Source organism: Papio anubis, chromosome 9, assembly GCF_008728515.1.
Source record: "Papio anubis isolate 15944 chromosome 9, Panubis1.0, whole genome shotgun sequence".
NCBI lineage: Eukaryota > Metazoa > Chordata > Mammalia > Primates > Cercopithecidae > Papio > Papio anubis.
The window spans coordinates 50329402-50353038 of NC_044984.1; the positions used below are offsets into that span (position 1 = coordinate 50329402).

General features: G+C 53.3%; 3 protein-coding genes and 1 long non-coding RNA gene across 6 annotated transcripts; 3 read left to right on the forward strand and 1 right to left on the reverse strand.

Annotated features, from left to right (window-relative positions):
• The first annotated feature begins 541 nt into the window (after positions 1 to 541).
• On the forward strand, positions 542 to 4196 carry BLOC1S1 (biogenesis of lysosomal organelles complex 1 subunit 1). The gene is made up of 4 exons (XM_003906543.4): positions 542 to 723; positions 1463 to 1535; positions 3584 to 3716; positions 3992 to 4196. Exons 1-4 carry the CDS (start codon positions 579 to 581, stop codon positions 4100 to 4102), a joined length of 462 nt encoding a protein of 153 aa, XP_003906592.1. The 5' UTR covers positions 542 to 578; the 3' UTR covers positions 4103 to 4196.
• Positions 4197 to 4312: 116 nt separating this feature from the next.
• RDH5 (retinol dehydrogenase 5) lies at positions 4313 to 9178 on the forward strand. 2 transcript variants are annotated; one of them, XM_009180910.3, is made up of 5 exons: positions 4313 to 5010; positions 5598 to 5944; positions 6139 to 6397; positions 8360 to 8523; positions 8796 to 9178. In XM_009180910.3, exons 2-5 carry the CDS (start codon positions 5635 to 5637, stop codon positions 9017 to 9019), a joined length of 957 nt encoding a protein of 318 aa, XP_009179174.1. In that variant the 5' UTR covers positions 4313 to 5010; positions 5598 to 5634; the 3' UTR covers positions 9020 to 9178. The 2 variants fall into 2 exon arrangements, with proteins under 2 accessions (XP_009179174.1, XP_003906591.1); XM_003906542.4 differs by having other exon boundaries at positions 5603 to 5944.
• A 1045-nt stretch (positions 9179 to 10223) lies between these two features.
• On the reverse strand, positions 10224 to 13985 carry CD63 (CD63 molecule). 2 transcript variants are annotated; one of them, XM_003906536.5, is made up of 8 exons: positions 13727 to 13985; positions 13055 to 13131; positions 11928 to 12116; positions 11662 to 11736; positions 11472 to 11567; positions 10901 to 11041; positions 10592 to 10675; positions 10224 to 10405 (listed from the first exon to the last, which is right to left on the reverse strand). In XM_003906536.5, the coding sequence occupies exons 2-8, from the start codon at positions 13118 to 13120 to the stop codon at positions 10340 to 10342; spliced, it is 717 nt and encodes a 238-aa protein (XP_003906585.1). In that variant the 5' UTR covers positions 13121 to 13131; positions 13727 to 13985; the 3' UTR covers positions 10224 to 10339. The 2 variants fall into 2 exon arrangements, with proteins under 2 accessions (XP_003906585.1, XP_021778174.1); XM_021922482.2 differs by lacking the exon at positions 11472 to 11567 and having other exon boundaries at positions 10226 to 10405; positions 13727 to 13878.
• A 28-nt stretch (positions 13986 to 14013) lies between these two features.
• LOC103875779 lies at positions 14014 to 15595 on the forward strand. The gene is made up of 2 exons (XR_634727.4): positions 14014 to 14129; positions 14431 to 15595. It is a non-coding gene; the product is annotated as an uncharacterized LOC103875779 (long non-coding RNA).
• The last annotated feature ends 8042 nt before the right edge of the window (positions 15596 to 23637 follow it).

The following is a 23637-nucleotide window of genomic DNA, read 5'->3' on the forward strand; positions in this document are numbered from 1 at the left end:
AGCTTCTGCTAAGACTGAAATGGGTTCGCATTCCTGACCACAAAAGGACAGAGATGAAATTCTACATTCACACCGCCCGCCAAGTTAGCCAAGCTCTCTAGGAGGCTGTCTGAAGTGCCTAAAATGCTTCCCTACAATGATCACCCAGACTTGAGAGACTTCAGTGGGGTAGTGAGAAGAAAGAGGGTTGGGAGAGACAGGAAAGCATTCTCTCCCTGAGGGAAGGAACTGGGAATCAACTGAGAACAAGCTAGCACTGCCAGGAGGTAAGGAGAGGGAAGGAGAATAATTTAAATGAGCCCAGGGAGCTTCTGCTCCCTCAACAACCAAACGGTGATAGACGGCCTGGCACCACCAGCCCTCGAAGCCTGAGAGCCACAGAAAATGTTAAAAACTGGCTTGGCAATATGAGTATTAAAAAATACTTCTTCCAACACTCACCAAAAAGTAAGCTCCCAATAAAGAAAACAGTTCACCTGCCCTCCGCAACCCTCTACCTCCCTTCCCCGCCAAGATCTTCACCCAATGTCTCAATAGAGGGCGGTTCCCAACCTCACGTGACACAGTGGTCACGTGACATGGCCCCTGGGAGCCGAGGTGAGCGTTCCAGCTTCCGGAGCCGGAGGGGGCCCGGCGTACCCAGCCCCCAGCCCGACGTGACCATGCTGTCCCGCCTCCTAAAAGAACACCAGGCCAAGCAGAATGAACGAAAGGAGCTACAGGGTGAGCCAGATATCCTGTCGGCAGTTTTCTTTCCGGCCGCGGCCTAGCTTCAGCCCGGAGCCTGGATCTCGAGTGACTACCCATATCCAGGGAAGGACGCTAGCTAGCGGGCAACGGGCATGGGGGAGAGGGAATTTCAGGGCGGCTTTTTTTTTGAAACTCCTTTCCCTTGCCAACTGGCTCTGGTCCCTTGGGCAATACTCCGGTCCCCTCGGCAACGCCCCTAACCCCCGACCTGCCGCTCCTCAGCCCCGCCCGTGCCCCGGAGCGCCCTGCCTATTGGCCCTGGGAGCCTCTCGTCCTGGCTGTAGGAAGGAGCGACTCTGTAGGGAGGAGGGTGTGAGGAACCCTCCACAGATGGGCTTCTTGGAGGCCTGAAACCCCCGGAACGGAGGTGGGGCACTTGTTTCCTGAGTCCGGGCTGGAAATCTCGGAGTTACCGATTCTTCGGCCAAGATAGTGGAGAAAGAGTGTCTGGGAGTCGGGAGTCCTGGGCGCTGCCGCTGACTTCCTGGCGTCCCTGAGTGAGTCCGTTTCCCTCCCACGGTACCAGTTTCCTCATCTCTAAAATGAAAGAGGTTGCGCTATGTTTTGCAGGGTCCTTTTCAGCTCCGGCATTCAGAGATTAGTTAAGAAATTTCGGCAACTAGCAAAATAGTAATGGGTGGGTAAGGAACCTTTAACAGTACCCCTCAAAAACCCAAGTCTCCCCTCCAATTCCTTTTCCCCCTCTCCCCAGAGAAGAGGAGGCGAGAGGCTATCACTGCAGCGACCTGCCTGACAGAAGCTTTGGTGGATCACCTCAATGTGGGGTATGAACCTCTTTATCAACACCAGTTTCCTCCTTCCCCAACCCGCCCAAGTTTAAGCACTGGCCAGTCTGGCCCTCAGACCGCTGTTGAAGGGGTGGGATGTTCCACTAATTCGCCTATCCTACCCCGCCCCTCCCAGCTCTACGTAGAGAAACTTGAGTCAACTCTGAGTCCTAGCACTGGGCAAGGGAGGAACAGCTGCAGTGGTTAGAGAAGCAGCCAGATTTCCTCTTCCCCACATTAACTTCCCTGGCATTACAACTTGATGCCATCTGCCCACCTCCCTTCACCCTTCCAAGTCCAGCTGTCATTTCAGCAGGAGGGAGAGCACCCTCCTTCATTACAGCTTACCACCCTCTCCTTGCCTCCCACCCTCTGGCAAGCCTGGGGAGCAGCTGGCAGGAAAGAGATGGCACAGCTGGTGGTGGTGAGAGTAGAACCTGTTCCAGGAGCTATGGCAGAGCCAGGCTGTCTCTTACCTTCCTGCTGGGTCTCTGGGGACCACACCCTGCCCCAGCTCTAAATGAGAATGCCAGTAACAGCCAAAGACTTGGGAAAAAGCAAAGAACATTGTCTCTTGACCCTGAGTGACCCAGAAGCGTGCAGAGATGATGATTTGCTAGTCTGCCTGTTGGAAGAAAGGCAGTATGGTACCTTCCACCCCAGGTCAAGTAGAGCAGCTTGGTGTGAATCCAGAGACTGAGTCATCCAAGTGATCCATGCAGGGGCTGGGGTCATCTTCATTATTCATCATGGGGGAAGGTTGAGAAAAAGAAAGTTGTGGTTGGGGCCTCTGATCTTCCTTCGCTCCAGACACCTCTCTTTACTCAGTGTGAATATAGAAGCAGGTGGTCAATGGGGAAAACCAGGAGTTCAGGAACTCTCAGGGGAGTCTGTTTCAGTTCCTACCCCACCCTTGACAGTGACCCAGCTGTCTCCCAGAAAGAAGGGACAGGGTCTGCCCTCCCACATTGGCGCCTCCTGGGCTCTGCTGTGCCCATCATTAGTGAGATTGGCCCCGGCTTCTCCCTCTTCTTTTCCTTTGCTAGAGGCCACCCCACTTTCAGCTTAGAGGGCAGCTAAGCCAAAGCCAGATTAGAAAGGGTTTTGTGTTGCTGCCCACAGCTCCTCTCATTCCCAGGAAAGGAAAACAAAGGCTCAGTCTATCTTGGCCCCTGTCAGGTGTCCTGCCCACTCCCTCAGCCCCCACCAACCCCTTCCCTGCTCCAGCCCGCACACATTCCAGTGGGTAGGGGCACCGGATATGGAATCTCCTGGCTGATAGAGCTTTGGGGTGGGAAGTGAAAAATTCAGCAGCCAATAAAGGAGAACAATTATTGCGGGGGTGGAGGAGGGCAAAAAACATTGGCAGAAGGTTGGGGACACCAACCCCATGGTAGTAATGGTAACCACAGCCCGTACCTTGATTGAAAAGAAAAACTAGTGTCTAAGGCAGAAGGGAGGGAGCGTGTGTGTGTGTGTGTGTGTGTTCCTTGATCTGTGTGGGCGAAGGCTTGGGAGAGCAACTGAGAGCTGAGGAGAAACCCCTGGGATATCCTCTTTTGACCCAGGGTTTCTGGGGAGGGGTTTGCGCTCCCATCCTACCCCAGCTTCAGGGAGGGGCCCAATTTCCCTCTCCAACTTCTTGCATAGATCCCTGGGCTTCCAATCACTGCCAGATGTGTCCCTCCTGCTGTATTTTCCCGGTTTTTCCATGCCCCTTTTTCCCTCCCAGCTTTTTCCTCAGGGATATCACCCAGGTTTTCCCTCCCTTCCCCCACTCAGCTGCAGGACCTCTTTTTTGGGGGTTAGAGCTGGTATGTTTCTAGTCAGCTCCGAGCTTGGCTCTCCTGGGAATCCTGGGAGTGAGAGGAAGGAGCTGGGTTTATTTGCATGTACTGGTAGTCATTTGCATCACATCCAAAAATGGCCAAAATGATGAGCCCTGATTCTTGGCTGAACTCCCACTGCTGCAATGGAATATGAGTCCTGGAGACCACCCCCAACTAGCCGGGTGAGCTCATCTCCTCCCTCCTCCAACCCCCCAGTGTGGCCCAGGCCTACATGAACCAGAGAAAGCTGGACCATGAGGTGAAGACCCTACAGGTCCAGGCTGCCCAATTTGCCAAGCAGACAGGCCAGTGGATCGGAATGGTGGAGAACTTCAACCAGGCACTCAAGGTGGGCCATACTCCCTACCTCACCACCCCAATCCTGGGTCCCCATTGGCTGCCTCCAGTCAGGTTACCTCTGGTTTAGGTCAAGGAGGAAGTAGGGTGGTCCCAGAAACCCCATCTATAGCCCCAGTGTCAGAAAAGGTAGAGAGAGAAAGAAAAGCAGTTGGTGGGTCCAAGTAAAGCCTTTTCCAGGAGATGAATAAAAGGTATTCCCCAGACTGGAAGCCATACTCTACCCATTCTGATTCCTGGGCTCCCACCTCCTCTCCCCCTTCCTAGGAAATTGGGGATGTGGAGAACTGGGCTCGGAGCATCGAGCTGGACATGCGCACCATTGCCACTGCTCTGGAATATGTCTACAAAGGGCAACTGCAATCTGCCCCTTCCTAGCCCCTGTTCCCTCCCCCGACCCCATCCCTCCTACCTCACCCACAGGGGGAAGGAAGGAGTCTGACAAGCCTTGAATAAAATACAAGCCTCCATTTCTCTGTGGTGTGTTTCGAAGAGCTGCTAGCTCCTGTGTTGGGGGTGGGAGTGGAAGGTTCAAAGGTGGTTTCCCTGAGGGACAGGTATCTTTTGGGTAGAGGGTGGAACTAGCTTCCTTTTACTGTCCCAGCTCTCTTCTCCTCCATGGCGTTTGTGCAGGTGTCTGTTAGGCAAGCAGAGGGTGGGAGTTCCCATCCCTCCTGAGAGAAGGTCCTAGCAGCCCTGCCCCAAGCTTCCTAATTCAGGACTTACTTCCTACAGAAGAGAAACAAGGCAAGGTACAGGCCTGGTCCCCAGCTCTGGCTCTCTGCCTCTCCACGTGCTCATGGCCTCTCCCAGGCTAACACTAAGCAGTGTCATGAGTCTGAGCCAGGTGGGAGATTAATTCCTGGGGGCGCTTCAGGGCTGAGAAGGGGGAGGAATGACAGGTCCAGTAACCGTTACCAACAGAGCAGTGCAGCTGCCATCCTTGACAGCTCCCTCCTCTTCGGAGACCATGACATAGATGGTCAGGAACCCAGGCTGAGAAAGACAGCCAAGGGGTGGGGGGAGCCTAGGCAAATCTGGCCTCTGCCAAGTCCTGGCTTCAGCCAGGCAAGCTCCAGCCTCCCTGGCTCCTCCTCCTTCCCAGCCCTATCCCCACCCTGTCACACATACACTTAATACGCCTGGCATCTAAGTCCACCCACTCCAGACTTTGGCCTTAGCAGTAGCTAGTGTGGGAGGCTGGGAAGACTGGGAGGAGTCTCTTAAACAAAAGCAAAAGAATCAGCTTCGGGTGCTGTAGTACCTGCCAGCTTTCCCCCCAGGAGGTAAGTAGATACTGGGAGCTGGGGGAACTATGAGAAGACTAGCTAGATATTACATGTATTGCCAACTCAAAACTTTCAGCTTTTAACATGCTTCCTCACACATTGTCCCCTTTGATCCTCCACAACTCTGAGGTGGACCTGGTGGGTCTTAACCCCACTTGGTAGGTGAGAAAATAGGTTGAGAGAGACAGTGAGATGCTCAGCATCACACAGCAAATCTGAGGCCACCAGGACTAAATGCAGGGTTCTTGGCCCTATACATCATTCCAAACACAAGACCCAGGTTGCATATAGAAGGTTCAGTGTCCCTGGTTTAGTAGGAGAGAAAGTGTGAGGCAAGCAAGAAGATGCCTCTGCTCCATACAGCAGGTCTGTACACAGGACCTGGCTCATGTGGCTTTAGTTAAATTAGCCACAAATACAGGGTCTGCCCATATCTTTGCTTTGCACAGATGAGCCATAGTTGGCCAATTATCTGCCAACCAGATAATTTCTCAATATGCTCACACCAGATGCTTCCAGCTAGGGAAGGTATTAGGGGAAAGGGCTTGAGGGCCGCAGTAAACTGGACAAGTTTTTCTGCCCAGCCTAGGCTGCCACCTGTAGGTCACTTGGGCTCCAGCTATGTGGCTGCCTCTGCTGCTGGGTGCCTTACTCTGGGCAGTGCTGTGGTTGCTCAGGGACCGGCAGAGCCTGCCCGCCAGCGATGCCTTTGTCTTCATCACCGGCTGTGACTCAGGCTTTGGGCGCCTTCTGGCACTGCAGCTGGACCAGAGAGGCTTCCGAGTCCTGGCCAGCTGCCTGACTCCCTCTGGGGCCGAGGACCTGCAGCGGGTGGCCTCCTCCCGCCTCCACACTACCCTGCTGGATATCACTGATCCCCAGAGCGTCCAGCAGGCAGCCAAGTGGGTGGAGACGCACGTTAAGGAAGCAGGTAAGTATGGTAGACCACTAGGAATATGGTGTGGGGTGTCCTGATCCCCACAGTGACCCCAGGAGTCACCTGCAAGGGCTGTGGTAAGTTAAAGGGACTATTTGAGGAGGAGCAGTTTTCAGATGCTCCCAGGAAGAAGAGGGGGCTGTGGGAGTGCCTTACCTACCCCCAGCATCCTTCTCATCTCCCCACAGGGCTTTTTGGTCTGGTGAATAATGCTGGTGTGGCTGGTATCATCGGACCCACACCATGGCTGACCCGGGATGATTTCCAGCGGGTGCTGAATGTGAACACAGTGGGTCCCATCGGGGTCACCCTTGCCCTGCTGCCTCTGCTGCAGCAAGCCCGGGGCCGGGTGATCAACATCACCAGCGTCCTGGGTCGCCTGGCAGCCAATGGTGGGGGCTACTGTGTCTCCAAATTTGGCCTGGAGGCCTTCTCTGACAGTCTGAGGTGAGGGGTACAGGGCTCTGGGTTCCAGGACTAAGAGCAGCCCACTCAACAAACATGGGCCAGCAGAGATGGTTAAGATACAGCATATTGGAATAGTTAAGACAGTTTAAGGCTAGACTTCATGAGTTCAAACCCCACCCTTATGTAAGCTTTGTGACCATAAGTAGATTACTTCTCTTTACCCATTTTTAACGCATTTGTTTTTTGTTATTTTGTGATGGACTCTCGGTCTGTTGCCAGGTTGGAGTGCAGTGGCGCGATCTTGGCTCACCACAACCTCCGCCTCCCGGTTTCAAGCGATTCTCCTGCCTCAGCCTCCCAAGTAGGTGGGGCTACAGGCACGTGCCACCATGCCCGGCTAATTTTTGTATTTTTAGTAGAGATGGGGTTTCACTGTGTTGGCCAGGTTGGTCTCTTAACTCCTGACCTCGTGATCTGCCCGCCTCGGCCTCCCAAAGTGCTGGGATTACAGATGTGAGCCACCACGCCTGGCCTTGCCTCTCTCTCATCTTTAAACAATAAGGTTCAAAGTTCCATGGGAGCACAAAGGAGACATGATGAGGACAACAGGGGAGCAGGGCCTGAGTTCTTTTTGTTTGGTTTTTGTTTTTTTGTTTGTTTGTTTGAGAGTTTTGCTCTTTTTGCCTAGGCTGGAGTGCAATGGCAAGATCTCAGCTCACTGCAACCCCTGCCTCTCAGGTTCATGCAATTGTCCTGCCTCAGCCTCCCAATTAGCTGGGATTACAGGCACCCGCCACCACTCCCAGCTAATTTTTTTTGTATTTTTAGTAGAGATGGGGTTACACCATGTTGGCCAGGCTGGTTTCGAACTCCTGACCTCAAGTGGTCTACCGGACCCAGCCTCCCAAAGTGCCGGGATTACAGGCGTGAGCCACCACACACAGCCCAAGGCCTGAGTTCTTAGCAGAAGTACAAGGCGCCTAAGCTTAGTCCACCTTCTAAGGAAGCCTGCCTTTGTCACCATCACTCAGCAAATAATCTCCTTTTGTCCCTGTCTCTCAGCCTGAATTTTCCAGGCAGCATCATGGAACACAGGCTTTTTTTTTTAGTTTTGAGACAAGGCCTTGTTCTCACCCAGCATGGAGTGCAATGGTGCACTCACAGCCCACTGCAGCTTCAAACTCCTAGGCTCAAGCAGCTCAAGCGATACTTACGCCTCAGCCTCCTGAGTAGCTGAGACCACAGGCGTGTGCCAGCATGCCTGGCTAGTATTTTTTTTACAGATAGGGTCTTGCTGTGGTGACCAGACTTGTCTCAAACTCCCGGCCTCAAGCGATGCTTCCGCCTGGGCCTCTCAAAGTGTTGGGATTATAGGCATGAGCCACTGCATACTGGAACACATACTTTATACTTGGATTTTTTCTCCCCTCCCCTCCTGCTCCTTACCTATACTTGGATTTCTACATCTATGCCAGAGCAATGGGATGTATCCCCACTTTCCCCATCAGCTTACCCTCCAGCAAATATGAGACTATACCCTTCAATATCCAGCACTCAGGGCTCAACCCTGTGTTTCAGGAACAAGGGAATGGGGTTCCCCTAGGTCAGGAATTGGCAAACTCAGTACTCAAGCCAGATCTGGCCAGCTGCCTACAAGCTAATAATGGTTTTTAGATTTTTAAATGGTTACATTGTAAACTGTTATATAAGTACCTGATAATATTATTAATTTTGTTTCTTGGCCTGTCACGCTTAAAATATTAACTCTCTGGCCCTTTAAGAAAAAAATGTGCTGACCCCTGCTCTAGATCAAAGAAAACAAACCACAAAAATCCTTTCCTCCCTCTACCCCACTTGACCCTTGTCCCAGGGCAGTAGGTATCTCCTTCAAAACTCTTGTCCCTGGTCTGTGGTAACTTTCTCAGCTCCCCAAACCATGTCCCTCAAAGTCCCCTCCCTATAGAGCAAGAACCCAGCAACTTCCCTCTGCCCCCCTTCTAGGCGGGATGTGGCTCATTTTGGGATACGAGTCTCCATCGTGGAGCCTGGCTTCTTCCGAACCCCTGTGACCAACCTGGAGAGTCTGGAGAAAACCCTGCAGGCCTGCTGGGCACGGCTACCTCCTGCCACACAGGCCCACTATGGGGGGGCCTTCCTCACCAAGTGTGAGTAGCCAGGCCCACACAGGGCACATGAAGGGAAACAAGAGTACCAGAAAGGCCAGTCCTGCAGAAGCCTGCTGGGAGGTGGGTGGGGCACCCAGGGCAGGGTTGAGGGTGAATGGGATGCCACAAGAGTGCCCAGGCCATGTGGAACCTGCCTACTCCCCACACTGAGGAGGGGACTGAGGGTGACAAGCCCAGGGCCCCAGAAGACAGTACCTAAGATGGGCTGGAGTGGGGAAGGGAAACTGATTGCAACCACCTATGGGGTACAGACCTGAAAATGCAACAGCGCATCATGAACCTGATCTGTGACCCGGACCTAACCAAGGTGAGCCAATGCCTGGAGCATGCCCTGACTGCTCGACACCCCCGAACCCGCTACAGCCCAGGCTGGGATGCCAAGCTGCTCTGGCTGCCTGCCTCCTACCTGCCAGCCAGCCTGGTGGATGCTGTGCTCACCTGGATCCTTCCCAAGCCTGCCCAAGCGGTCTGTTGAATCCAGCCTTCCAGCAAGAGATTGTTTTTCAAGGGCAAGGACTTTATTTCTGCCCCCACCCTGGTACTGCCTGGTGCCTGCCACAAAATAAGCACTAACAAAAGTGTATTGTTTAAAAAATAAAAAGAAGGTGGGCAGAAATGAATGTGCCCAGTGGAAGGCTGACCCCATTTAAGTGCCAGCTACTCCAAACCGACATGCTCACGGTCTGTGGCCTCTTTAGTGCCTGCAAAACAGCTAGCACCCACGGTGGGGCACCAAGGAACTGCCTCACATCTACAGCTGCACCTCGAGGAGTGGCCATCAGAGGGCACTTTGATACATTTCCCTTATTTTCTGAAGGGGAGTAAGGTTGCAGTTCAGTGTCTGTACTGGGAATGGTCTTTATATTTCTTGGGGGAGAAGAGCAGGTGATGAAGAGGGGTCGAGGCCACGCTGGGTGGCTTCCATGGAAGAAAAGGCAATGTTCACATAAATTCTCCTGCTAAGGACACTGGCCACACAGGTGTCAAGGCAACTTAACCACACTTTGAAAGGAGCCGCCGGGCGCGGTGGCTCACGCCTGTAATCCCAGCACTTTGGGAGGCCAAGGCGGGCGGATCACGAGGTCAGGAGATCGAGACCATCCTGGCTAACACGGTGAAACCCGGTCTCTACTAAAAATACAAAAAATTAGCCAGGCGTGGTGGTGCGCGCCTGTAGTCCCAGCTACTGGGAGGCTGAGGCAGGAGAATGGCGTGAACCCAGGAAGCAGAGCTTGCAGTGAGCCGAGATGCGCCACCGCACTCCAGCCTGGGTGACAAAGCAAGAGTCCGTCTCAAAAACAAAAAGAGGAGCTGGATCCCTTGAGGATTGACCAGGAAGGGAGGTGCTGGGCCCTTAGCGGTGCACAGAAGGCCAGGAAGATGTCCAAGGCAGATGTGGGCTGGGCTCTCCCAGGTGAGACCTTTCTGGGGAGCTGCTTTGACTTACGTAGCAGATGGCTTCATGAATGTTCATAGTGAGCCTGGCAGCGTAAGACTAGGGGGCAGAAAGCACTACAGTCTCTAGATCCTCACTTCTCCCACTGCCTGTCCAACCAACACCTTCAGCAAAGTCCTCCTTTCCCAAACACCCCCCAGAATAGACCTTCTCGAAGTACACATGCAGTAAGGTCCCAGAGGACAGGCAACATGGGTAAGGAAAGGAAGGAATCAAGCATCACTCTAAGACAAACTCAGACCATTTCTCTTTTCGGTCTGAAAAAATAATCCGTTTAATTGAAAAACCTGGAGGATACTATCCACTCCCCCAGATGAGGAGGCTGAGGAGACCAGACCCCTACATCACCTCGTAGCCACTTCTGATACTCTTCACGAGGCAGCAGGCAAAGACAATTCCCAAAACCTAGAAGGAAAGATGGGGATGGGGATGGAGAGGAGTCAGAAGGGCCAGCTACCCGAGACCCATGCAAGAGACTCCAAACACACACTCCCAGGTCAGTACCTCCTGCTCAGCACCCTTCTCCCCTCGGCCCCTATCCTCCAGGCACCCTGGATTGAGTCCCAGCCCTCTCTCAGGGTTATCTCTTACCTCAACAAAAGCAATTCCAAGAGCTGCTGCAGCCACCACCAGCACATTTTTCCTCAGCCAGCCCCCAATCTTCTCCACACAGCCCTGAAGCGTGGCAGGCACAAAGGATAAAAGCACCATCAGAAACTTCCCACCCCAATCCCCTCCCCTGGTCCATCAATCTCTTCCCTGCCCCAGTACCTTTCACCCCACCCTTACCATTTCCAGATCCCCTCCCCATCCCTGACGCTGTCCACCTCCATCCTGGGTCTCTTGCCTTCTAAAACATTTCCCAGGTTTTCCAAGTCCCATACACAGTTTCCTCCGTACCTCCTTATGGATCGCCTTCTCGTTGAAATTAATCCCACAGCCCACAGTGACATTAATGCAGCAGGAGTCAGGGACTCGGTTCTTCGACATGGAAGGGATTTTCTCCCAATCTGTGTAGTTAGCAGCCCCACAGCACTTAAACTGGGGTAGGGAAGAAATATGGAGAAGGGAGTTAAGTGAACCTTCACCATCAATATGGAGATGAGAATTCTTTTTTTTTTTTTTTTTTTTTGAGACAGACTTGCTCTGTTGCCCAGACTGGAGTGTGGTGGCTTGATCTCGGCTCACTGCAACCTCCATCTGCCTTCTGGGTTCAAGCGATTCTCCTGCCTCACCCTCCTGAGTAGCTGGGATTACAGGCACTCACCACCACACCTGGCTAATTTTTGTATTTTTAGTAGAGAAAGGGTTTTGCCATGTTGGCCAGGCTAGTCTCAAACTTCTGACCTCAGGTGATCTGCCCACCTCGGCCTCCAAAAGTGCTGAGATTACAGGTGTGAGCCACCACACCCAGCCTTGGAGATGAGAATTCTCTATTCCCATCACCCCTGCTCCCAGCAACCCCACTCACATCTGCCTGCATCCTGTCCAGGATTGAAGCAGTGTGGTTGTTTTTCGGGTAATTCTCCATCTGCTGCCGGAAGTTGTTATTAAACTCTGACATCACCTGAGGGTACGGAGGAGCACTGTTGCCGCCAGAATTCAAGCACCTGGGTCCCAGACCAGGCTGAGGCAGGCCCTTCCCATTATTCCCTGCTTACCTTATCTCTAAACACATAGCCAGCAATGGCTGCGGCCACCTCCACCAACATGATAAGAGACAGAAAGATGGCAAACTGCAGGAGCAAAGGACAGGAGTCAGGTTTGGAGTCTATGCATTACAGGGGCCCGTTCTGGCATAGCCGGTCCCTGGACACTCACAAAGGTCTTCCTCACTCACCCACCTCACCTCACCCACCTTCCTGAGCACCAACCAAGTTGCTCTGGCAGTCCCAGACCACCCATGTTAGTCCCGCCTCCCACTCACCGTGATCATAAGACAATAGTTCTCCTTGCAGGCCCCACAGCAGCCCACAAAGGCCACGAGGAAGAGGAAGACACCCACTGCGATGATGACCACAGGCAACAGAGAGCCAGGGGTAGCCCCCTGGATTATGGTCTGACTCAGGACAAGCTGTGCCCCGACACCCACAGCAATCAGTCCCACTGCACAGGCCTAAGAGGAAAGCAGGTGAGGATTATGCCTGATCCACAACACAGTGGTCCTCCATGGTGGAGGGCAAGGGGTACACCTAGGACACAGACATGACCCCATCCGGAGGAGAGATTCTCACACCTCCAGGGAACTTCTTTGGCTGTAGGGAAAGGGGATGGCCCATCCTTGCCTGCCCCCACCTCCATTGATCCCCTCCCAGCTCTTCAATCAGGGACGTGACCAAATTCAAAGACCTCCCAGAAAGCCTTGACCCCAAGGCACGTATTTCTGACCTAGAATAATGCTTTCTACGGGCCTCCAGGACTCCCAGCTCAATTCTCTCCCAGAACTGCTCCCTCACTATCCTCCAGTGCACACCCCACGCGCATCAGCTGTGACTAAGGTTCCTCTGGCCAGTTAAGCCAGGAGAAGGGAAGAGGAAAAGGGGGCAAGAGTGATGTGCCCCTCCCTAGACAAACAGTAGCCTCTCAAGCCAGGAGCCCAGGACAGGAGCAAATTGAGGTGGGCAGAGCCCTTCCTCACTCCCAAGCGCTGGGAGGACGGAAAGGGGGAGAGGGACTGGAGAGGGATGAGGGGGTTGGGGAGGAAGAGAGGGGAGAAGGGAGAGTGAAGGGAAGCCTCGTGGCGATAGCATCAGGCGGTTGGCTGGTTGCCCCACTGCCCCATATCACAAGTGGTTGGGTCACCAGACAGGAAGGGCCAGGCAGGAGGGATGGGGGTAGGGGTTGCTGCACACCCAGGATGGCCATTCTCGGTGGAAACAAGCCTCAGGTGTCCAGGAAAACTGGAGGAGGGAGTGGCCGCGCTGTCTTTCCCTGGCTTTCTTTCCACATCTGGTCTCCAGCTGCCTTAATTCTTATTCCCTCAGCCCTCACCACTGTGGAGCCAGGTCTCCCCGCACCCTGCCGGCGCGCCCCCCAGGACCCCTCGCCACTCACGCAAAAGGCCAGCAGGAGGACGTAGAGCAAGAACTTCACACATTTCATTCCTCCTTCCACCGCCATGGCTGCCGGGCCTGGGGCAGAAAGGAGGGCGGGGGGATTAAAACTGGCCGAAGGGGGACCTCGGTTTCCGGGCTCCTGGCCGGCCCTCGAGGGCTTCCCTACACGGCCCCGATTCCCGGCCCCTCCCACCCGGAAACCCGCGGTCGGAACCACGTCTCCCAGCCCCCTCTCTACCCGCATGAGAGGGGTGGGGGCGACCGCCGCGAAGCCCGGACCCCGCCCCGCCGCCTCTGGGGCCCAGGATAGATCCGAGGGCGCCAGTAGGGGCTCGAGCCTGACGCCGACCCTTGGCCCTTCAGTCTCCAGGCGTCAAACACCCTCTCCCTACCCAACACCCAGCCCGGAGAAACGGTCTTCAGCCCAACCCTGACCCCTGCCCCAGTCGCTTTCCCCTGGGCTCTGACCTCCCGCCCACCAAAAAAAAAAGGTGCGGCCGGCACCCCCGCCACACCCTGCCCGGGCCCAGGGAAGTTCGAATCAAAGTTGCTCAAGGGCGGCTGGAGAGCGCCGGGCGAGTCTCCGCGGGCCTGGGGCGAGCCCTGGAGGAAGGGACCGCCGGTGGTCTCCCAGCCCGCGCCGAAGTCCGCCGGGGCCCCGCGGCCTCACCTGGGCTCCCCAAGGCTGCGCGCTCCTCTCCCGCCGCGGCTCCGGGGCTCTCTAGCTGCGCCCCCCGGCTCCCGCCCCGCCTGCCGCGCGGCCCCGCCCCGGGCTCCAGCCACGGTCCCCTCCCCCGCCCAGTGGCCGCCGGCCTCCCTCATGTGACGCGGGAACAGCTGCGGCCTGAGTCACTGGGCCCGGCGCGGGGTGGGCCGAGCCCCCCGCCCGGCCAGGGCCACGTGGCCCCTACCCGGAAGAAGGCCCCCACCCCCGCAAACGGAGAGCCGAAAAGGCAAGACCTCGGGGCGCCTGGGGCCCCCCTCTGGCGCCCCGCCTCCGTGCCAACTCGGGGTAGGAGAGCAGGGCGGAGCGCAGCCTGGGTCACTCTGGTTCAGAGAAGCGGACGAGCTAGGTGAGAATTATCCTCTGAGCGCCGGGGCGGAGAGCTGAGGCCGGGTGACAAGGTGGTCTGAGAGAGGTTTCCCCGTCCTTCTCCAGTAGCCCAGCTCTCTCCTCTGGCTCCAACTCTGTGCAAGCCCCCTCCCCATCCGACTGTGCAGACAGCTGGGGACTGCCTGGGGTTGGGTGGGGCCAGAACCGACAGTTCCAGAAAGTCCCTGGCCTCACATCCTGGGTGTCTCCCAACATTCTAGAGCATTCTAGAGTGGGGATTTCTGACCCCCCTATATTAGCATAGCTTCTCCATTTTCCAGGGTTCCTAGTCTGAGAAAAGGGGAGGAAGCCCTTCCCCGAAGCCACGCTACCCAGTCAATCAATACACGTCCGCGTCGGGTCCCGCCCTCTGGGGGAGGATTGACAAGGTCTGCCCTCCCAACTCCCGGACAGCTCCTGCATCGTCTGTGATAGCGAGGGTTTGGGGGAAGACACGAAGGTAGAGGCTTACGTCCTCTGGATTTCCTCGTCTTATCCCAGAAGACAAAGCCAGGTGAGGGCTGGAAGCGGGCTAGGGGGTCAAGCTGCCTCCCTCCCTTGTGTGCCAGGGGTGGTCTCCAGAAGGAGCTGATCTGAACAGGCCAGAGAGTGGGACCGGTCGTCACACCCCCACACCTCCAGCCTCGGACCCACTCCTTGGGCTTTTAGGGTCCTGCCTCAAGAACCACTTCCTGAGTCTTGGTGTATGTGTGTACACAAAGAAGGAAAGAAGTCTCTAGAGCAAAAGGAAGGAGATCCGGGCTGGGCTGAGAAGCATCTTCCAGGATCACGGCCTTCCCGTGGGACACACCAAGCCCATTCCGGACCTTGCTCTTCCTGACCATGGCGGGCAGGCTGTGGAGGAGGAGTGGAGAGCTGAAGAAAGGAGTATTCGTCAGGTTCCTTATTGTGCTGCCACTAGATGCCAGGCATATGCTAGGCTCGGGGGCTGCAAGGAGAGGAAGACAGCGGCCCTGCCCTCTGCCAGCAGGCAGAACCAAATTCTGGCCACACTGAAGAAAGGCAGAAGCCTGCGGTGGCAGCTGGTTAAGTTCAGAGGGAGGGAAAGGGAGAGAAGAATAGATTTCACAGAGCAGGTGGATGTGCTCAAGGTGACCTTGGAGAATAAAGGGGAGAGCTCCAGGGACAGAGAAACAGTTGACTGTGAAAAAAAAGGAGCATTTTTTAGAGAACATGGCGGTTGGGTTTGACTGGCTCAAAGGACTTGGGGAGGATGTGGTGAGCTGGGTTGAAGGTGGTCTGAAGATCAAGATTGAGAGACTTTAGATACATAACAGCCAACTGCAATGTTTCGTCCTTCATTGAATGGTTGAACAAACCAGCTGTGAAAGACATTTTGGGACATACGAATATGGACTGAGAATTAGACATGAGAGAATTATTTTATTAACTGTTGTCATATGATTATGTGGAGAAGTTACTCTAGTTTTTCCTCTTTTTTTTTCTTTATTCTCATATCAACTAATGCATTTGTACAGGAAAGGGGTCCCCATCCAGACCACAAGAGAGGGTTCTTGGATCTCATGCAAGAAAGAACTCAGGGCAAGTCGCAGTGCAAAGTATAAGCAAGTTTATTAAGAAAGTAAAGTGGTGAAAGAACAGCTGCTCCATAGACAGAGTAGGATGTTCCTGAAAGTAAAGAGGAGGGGCCAGGTGCGGTGGCTTGCCACGCCTGTAATCCCAGCACTTTGGGAGGCCTAGGCGGGTGGATCACCTGAGGTCAGGAGTTCCAGACCAGCCTGGCCAACATGGTGAAATCCCATCTCTACTAAAAATACAAAAAGTAGCGGGGCATAGTGGTGTGTGCCTGTAGTCCCAGCTACTCAGGAGGCTGAGGCAGAAGAATCACTTGAACCCAGGAGGCAGAGGTTGCAGTGAGCAGAGATCATGTTACTGCACTCCAGCCTGGGCGACAAGAGTGAAACTCTGTCTCTCTTTTTTTTTTTTTTTGAGGTGGAGTCTTGCTCTGTCACCAGGGTGGAGTGCAGTGGTGCGATTGATCTTGGCTCACTGTAAGCTCTACCTCCTGTGTTCAATTGATTCTCCTGCCTCAGCCTTCCGAGTAACTGGGACTATAGGCACGCGCCACCACGCCCAGCTAATTTTTGTATTTTTAGTAGAGATGGGGTTTCACCATATTGGCCAGAATGGTCTCGATCTCTTGACCTCATGATCCACCCCTCCTTGGCCTTCCAAAGTGCTGGGATTACAGGCATGAGCCTCTGTGCCCAACAAAACTCCGTCTCAAAAAAAAAAAAAGTAAGCGGAGGAACACATTCACTGTAGGTATAATGCTTGTATATATGGAGAGATGTGCTTTGCTACAAGGGTTTGTGATAAAGGATTAATTATCTTCATTACTATATTTTGTAAGAATCGATATTATCTTTTTTTAGTTATTATTATTGTTTCCTTAACCATAAACATCTAGAAGCTAAAAATGCCTAACATTCTGAGAATGCATCCCAGCAAGTCCCAGCCTTCTTTTCCTAGCCCTGCTCAAAATGGAGTCACTCTGGTTCAAATGCCTCTGACACATTGATCTAACCCAGTGAAAGGCAGTCTTAGGATTTGAACCCAGATCTCTGGGGGAGTTCCAAAGCCTTTGTTTTTTTCCCCTCATTCTAGGGGGTCAAGAGAAAAGACAACTTTTTTTTTTTTTTTTTTGGAGACAGAGTCTCTGTTGCCCAGGCTGGAGTACAGTGGCACTATCTCAGCTCACTGCAACCTCCATCTCCTGAGTTCAAGCGATTCTCCTGCCTCAAGCCTCCCAAGCAGCTGGGATTACAGGCACGCACCACCACGCCTGGCCAATTGTTGTATTTTTAGTAGAGACAGGGTTTCACCATGTTGGCCAGGCTGGTCTCGAATTCCTGACCTCAAGTGATCCACCCGCCTGGGCCTCCCAAAGCACTGGGGTTATAGGTGTGAGCCACCGCGCCCGGCAGAGAAAAAAGAACTTTGATAGGAGGCCTGGGCACTGTGGCTCACACCTGTAATCCCAGCACTTTGAGAGGCCAATGCAGGCAGAATGATTGAGCTCAGGAGTTTGAGACCAGCCTGGGCAACATGGTGAAACTCCATCTCTACCAAAAAAAAAAAAAATGCTGGGCTTGGTGGCAAGCACCTGTAGTCCCAGCTACTCTAGAGGCTGAAGTGGGAGGATCGCTTGAGCCCAGGAGGTGGAGGTTGAAGTGAGCTGTGATCACACCCACCACTGCTCTCCACCCTGGGCAACAAAGCAAGACTCTGCCTCAAAAAAATAAAAAGTAAAAGACAGGAAGAGGGAACTCTGCCAAATAGTGTAGAGAGGGCAACTTGGGTACGAAGCAAGAGAAGGCCATTGGATGGGATGCTTTCTCTGGAGCAGTGTCAGGAGCACGTGCTGGGGCCCCAGAGTAAGGGGAGGAAGTAGAGACATCCAGGTGAGCAGAGGGAGAGCTGAGGTGAAGGCCAGGAGAATGGGACCCTCCTAGAGGAACACCAGGGGAAGGGGCTGAAAGCAAACTAGCAAGTGCAGAGTGGTGGCAGCAACTTGGTAAAGCAACAGGAGAAGAAAGGACAAGGCCAGGGAAACCCAGAGAACAAGCCTGTGTGGAGTTGGAAGCCAACGCATTTGTTACAGGAAAGGGGTCCCCATCCAGACCACAAGAGAGGGTTCTTAGATCTCATGCAAGAAAGAATTCAGGGTGAGTCGCAGTACAAGGTATAAGCAAGTTTATTAAGAAAGTAAAGTGGTGAAAGAACAGCTGCTCCATAGAGTAGGATGTTCCCAAAAGTAAGAGGAGGGGCCAGGTGCGGTGGCTCACCATGCCTGTAATCCCAGCACTTTGGGAGGCCTAGGCGGGTGGATCACCTGAGGTCAGGAGTTCCAGACCAGCCTGGCCAACATGGTGAAACCCTGTCTACTAAAAATAGAAAAAGCGGGGTATAGTGGTGTGTGCCTGTAGTCCCAGCTACTCAGAAGGCTGAGGCAGAAGAATCGCTTGAACCCAGGAGGCAGAGGCTGCAGTGAGCAGAGATCATGTTGCTGCACTCCAGCCTGGGCGATGAGTGAAACTCCGTCTCTCTTTTTTTTTTTTTTGAGATGGAGTCTCGCTCTGTCACCAGAGTGGAGTGCAGTGGCGTGATCTCGGCTCACTGCAAGCTCCACCCCCCGGGTTCAGTTGATTTTCTTGCCTCAGCCTCCCGAGGAGCTGGGACTACAGGCACATGTCACCACGCCCAGCTAATTTTTGTATTTTTAGTAGAGATGGGATTTCACCATATTGGCCAGGATGGTCTCAATCTCTTGACCTCATGATCCGCCCCCCTTGGCCTTCCAAAGTGCTGGGATTACAGGCATGAGCCACCATGCCTGGCGAAACTCCGTCTCAAAAAAAAGTAAGAGGAGGAACACATTCAGCCTAGGTACAATGTTTGTATATATGGGGAGATATGCTCTGCTACAAGGGTTTGTGATAAACAATTAATTTTCTTAATTACTATATTTTATAAGAATCTATATCTTTTTCTATTATTATTATTAATTTGTTTCCTTAACCATAAACATCTAGTTTTTTTTGTTTTGTTTTTTGTTTTTTTCGAGATGGAGTTTTGCTCGTTGCCCAGGCTAGAGTGCAGTGGCACAATCTCGACTCACCACAACCTCCGCCTCCCGGTTTCAAGAGATTCTCCTGCCTCACCCTCCTGAGTAGCTGGAATTACAGGCATGCGCCACCATGCCCGGTTAATTTTGTACTTTTAGTAGAGCCAATATTGTGCCACTGCACTCCAGCCTGGGCAACAGAGCAAGACTCTGTCTCAAAGAAAAAGAAAGAAAGATGAAAATGTTGTGGAGATGGATGGTGCTGATGGTTGCACAACAATGTGTATGTACTCAATGTCCCTGAATTTTATGTTATATATATTTTACTACACACATACACACAAAGAATGGCCCACTTCTACAGCCTGGAAAGTTGACACAGAGCCCCATGTGTTTGCTGGGCCGAAGGATAGAGGGGCCTCTTAGTGGGAAGTGGTTGATCTCAGAGCTGGCCCTTCACACCCTTCAGATCCTCCAGCACCTGCTCCAAGTGCCTGACATCCAGATATGCCACCAAGCCATCCCCGCCGGCCCAGGTTGCTGCCCCTTGGTTGTCTGGCACCAGCTGGGGATAGGTGCACTGCGGCGGGGACCCTTGCCCCTCCGCGCCAAGCAAAGCCAGGTTGCCCTCCAGCTCCACCATGCCTCAACCTAGGCCCAGCGACACAGCATGGGGACCACAGACGTCTCAAGCAAAGGTGCAGCCTTCTGAGAGCATGTAGGCATCAGCCAGACCCAGTGCCATGCACAGCAGCTTGTAGCCAGCACCCAAGCAGAGGAAAGGGTAAGGGGATTTGAGGAAGATGAGGAGGAAAGAAGGGATCCAGAATCAAGGGGAAAGAAGAGGAGAGTTGGGAGAGGGGTGAGGAAAAACGGGAAAGTGGGAGACACAGAGGAGGGTGAGAGGCATGGGGAAGGATGGGGGGAAGGGGAGGCAAAAATGCATGAGGGATCAATGCTTCTTGGACTTCGGTTTAAAAAACATTTTCTTTAATTTTTGAAAAATAGGTGTAAGAGAGGAGTGGGGAGAGGGAAGAGAAGGAGATAGGGATGGGAGGGAAGAAGGAAACAAGGATGCATCATCAAAGCCATCTCCCCACTGGGGAGGGTAAGGGGAATGGTGGATAAAATTCAAGGTCCAGAGGTCGGGTCTGAATTGGGGGCCTGAAATTTAAGTCCAGAGGCCTCAGCTTTGGATAAGGAGAGAGGCACGGTGCTTGATGGCATCTCTCAGACTGCAGGGTGAAGGAGGGACCGCACCTGCGCGTTCGCAGGTCCTGCTGGCAGCAAAGCTCATAGACCACCCGCGGGGCTCCCCAGAGAGTGGGTTATAGGCCCCAGCACTAGCACTGAGTGCAGCCCCCAGGGGAATACTGTGTATGGGCTCCACGGTGACATCACCACTACGTATTACCGGTTGGTGGAGACTGGGGAACACAAAGGAGTCTCCAGGCCGGGCGCGGTGGCTCATGCCTATAATCCCAGCACTTTGGGAGGCCAAGGCGGGTGGATCATCTGAGGTCAAGAGTTTGAGACCATCCTGGACAACACGGTGAAACCCCATCTCTACTAAAAATACAAAAATTAGCCAGGTATGGCCGGGGAGGTGGCTCACGCCTATAATCCCAGCACTTCGGGAGGCCAAGGCAGGTGGATCACGAGGTCAGAAGTTCGAGACCAGCCTGACCAACATGGTGAAACCCCCATCTCTACTAAAAAATACAAAAATTAGCCAGGATTACAGGTGCACGCCTGTAATCCCAGCTACTCAGGAGGCTGAGGCAGGAGAATCGCTCTAACCCTGGGGGTCGGAGGTTGCAGTGAGCTGAGATCACGCCACTGCACTCCAGCCTGGGCAACAGAGTGAGATTGTCTCAAAAAAAAAAAAAAAAAAAAAAAACAAGGAGTCTCCAGTCACTGGATGGCCATCTCTGCTCCAACTTTTTGAGGGAGGCCACACCCTTCATAATTGACAAGACTGCATTACTATGGTACCCAGAAGAACATATTGCCAAAGTCCCCTTATATCTCACTTCCAGGAAAGTGGGGCTCAGAGAGGTAAAGCCACTCACTCAGGGTCAACAGGTCAACCTGCAGGCAAGAATCAGGGTCTTTTTTTTCTGGAGACGAAGTCTCCCTCTGTCGCCCAGGCTGAAGTGCAGTGGCAGTCGGCTCCCCAAAACCTCCACCTACCAGTTTCAAGTGATTCTCCTGCCTCAGCTTCCCAAGTAGCTGAGATTACAGGTGCCCACCACCACAACTAGCTAATTTTTTAAATTCTTTTTTTCCCCCCCCGACAGAGTTTCACTCTTGTTGCCCAGGCTGGAGTGCAATGGCGCGATCTCATCTCACTGCAACCTCTGCCTCCTGGGTTCAAGCGATTCTCCTGCCTCAGCCTCCTGAGTAGCTGGGATTACAGGTGTCCACCACCACGCTCAAGTGATCCACCTGCCTCAGCCTCCCAAAGTGCTGGGATTACAGGCGTGAGCCACCACACCCTGCCAGGGTCTTGATGTACCACTCCAGTGCTGTCACACCTGCTGCCAGCAAGAAGCTCTCTGAGGCCAGAAGCCCTGGTGTGAGACCTGGTTCTGCTGCTCACGAATGGGGTGACCTCTCCCCCCTGAGCCTAAGTTTTCTCCCAGTTGAGTAGGAGGAAAACAACTCCCTTCCCCACCTCACAGGGCAGTTGTGAGGATTACAGAATAAATTAAGGGAACTGGTTTTATCTTTAAGAATGGTGGCCGGGCCGAGCGCAGTGGCTCACGTCTGTAATCCTAGCACTTTGGGAGGCCGAGGTGGACAGATAGCCTGAGCTCAGGAGTTCAAGACCAGCCTGGGCAACACAGTGAAACCCCATCTCTACTAAAATACAAAAAATTAGCCATGGTGGCACGCACCTGTAGTCCCAGCTACTTGGGAGGCTGAGGCAGGAGAATTGCTTGAACCTGGGAGGCGGAGGTTTCAGTGAGCTGAGATTGCAGCACTGCACTGCAGCCTGGGTGACAGAGCAAGACTCCATTTCAAAAAAATTAAAAAAAAAAAAAAAAGGTGGCTGGGCATAGTGGCTCACGCCTGTAATACCAGCACTTTGGGAGGCTGAGGCGGGCAGATCACCTGAGGTTAGGAGTTCGAGACTAGCCTGACCAACATGGACAGACCCCGTCTCTACTAAAAATACAAATTAGCTGAGCGTAGTGCTGCATGCCTGTAATCCCAGCTACTGGGGAGGCTGAAGCAGGAGAATCACTTGAACCCAGGAGACGGAGGTTGCCATGAGCTGAGATGGCACCACTGCACTCCAGCCTGAGCAACAAGAGGGAAACTCCATCTCAAAAACAAAAAAAAAGAATGGTAAGGCTTGGCTGGATGTGGTGGCTCACACCTGTAATCCCAACACTTTGAGAGGCTGAGTAGGAGCCCAGGAGTTTGAGATCAGCCTGGGCAAGATGGTGAAACCCTATCTCTATTAAAAAAAAAAAAACCGGGTCCGGTGGGGTGGCTCACGCCTGTAATCCCAACACTTTAGGAGGCCAAGGCGGGTGGATCACCGGAGGTCAGAAGTTCAACACCAGCCTGCCCAACATGGCAAAACCATGTATATACTAAAAATACAAAAAAATTAGCTGGGCATGGTGGCGTGTGCCTGTAGTCCTAGCTACTCGAGAGGCTGAGGCAGGAGCCCAGGAGTTTGAGATCAGCCTGGGCAAGATGGTGAAACCCCATCTATTTTTTTTAAAAAAAGAAAAAAGAAAAAAAAAAATCAGGGTCCGGTGGCTCACGCCTGTAATCCCAACACTTTAGGAGGCCGAGGCGGGTGGATCACCTGAGGTCAGGAGTTCAAGACCAACCTGGCCAACATGGTGAAACTCCATCTCTACTAAAAATACAAAAATTATCTGGGCGTAGTGGCATGTGCCTGTAGTCCTAGCTACTCAGGAGGCTGAGGCAGGAAGATTGCTTGAAACCAGGAGACAGAGGCTGCAGTGAGCCAAGATCATGCCACTGCACTCCAACCTGGGCAACAGAGCAACACCCCTGGATCAGCCCATCTGCCAGCGTTTTGAGGTCCTTCTCCAAGGACCTCAAAAAACAAAAAAGAATGATAAGGCTTTATCATACCCTATTTTTAGACTCATGGGAATTAAAATTATTTTGCTTTGAGAAATATCTGGATACCCCACCCCAACTGACTTAGCCAAGGTAGGGGTGGGAGGGATAATTCAGCCTCCTGCCCCTTACACTCACCTTGGCCTTGGCCTTGGCATAGACCCCCCCAATTTAAGCCTCAAGGTCTAGCTCCTCTCGCAACCCCACACTCCAGCCCCACCCCTCACCAGGATCTGTCCTCAGGGCCCGCCTCAATTCCTTTCCCCATTTCTTGGGCCCCTAGTTCCTGACCTCTGGCCCCTCATTGTCACTCCTGTCCCAGTCTCTTCCCAGCCAGTGCCATCATTAACAAGAGGTCCATCCAAATGCCCAGCTGGGCAGGATGAACAGCTCCAGCCCATCCAGCTTGGGAGCCTCGTCCAGGCTCATGTCTTGCTTATGCACTCCCTTGGCCAGGATCTTAGCTGATATGTGGTTCTGGCCCAGAACCAGCCGCAGGAGCACAGAGGTATCTACCTGAGAATCACAGAGCCTCACAACTGAAGTTTTTCCTAGGATGGAACAGAGATGAACATAGGAAAAATGACAAAGAGGTGATGCTGGGGCTAGGTGGTTATCTCAGGTTTCTGTTCCTTGGGACTAAAAGGTCAAGAGGCCTAGGCAGGGGCTCAGGAAAAATTCATTCATGTATTCATCCATGTATGGGGAGCCTAAACATGGAGATAAGGAAGACATGTCCCTGCCTTCAGGGTGCTTACAACCTTATAGA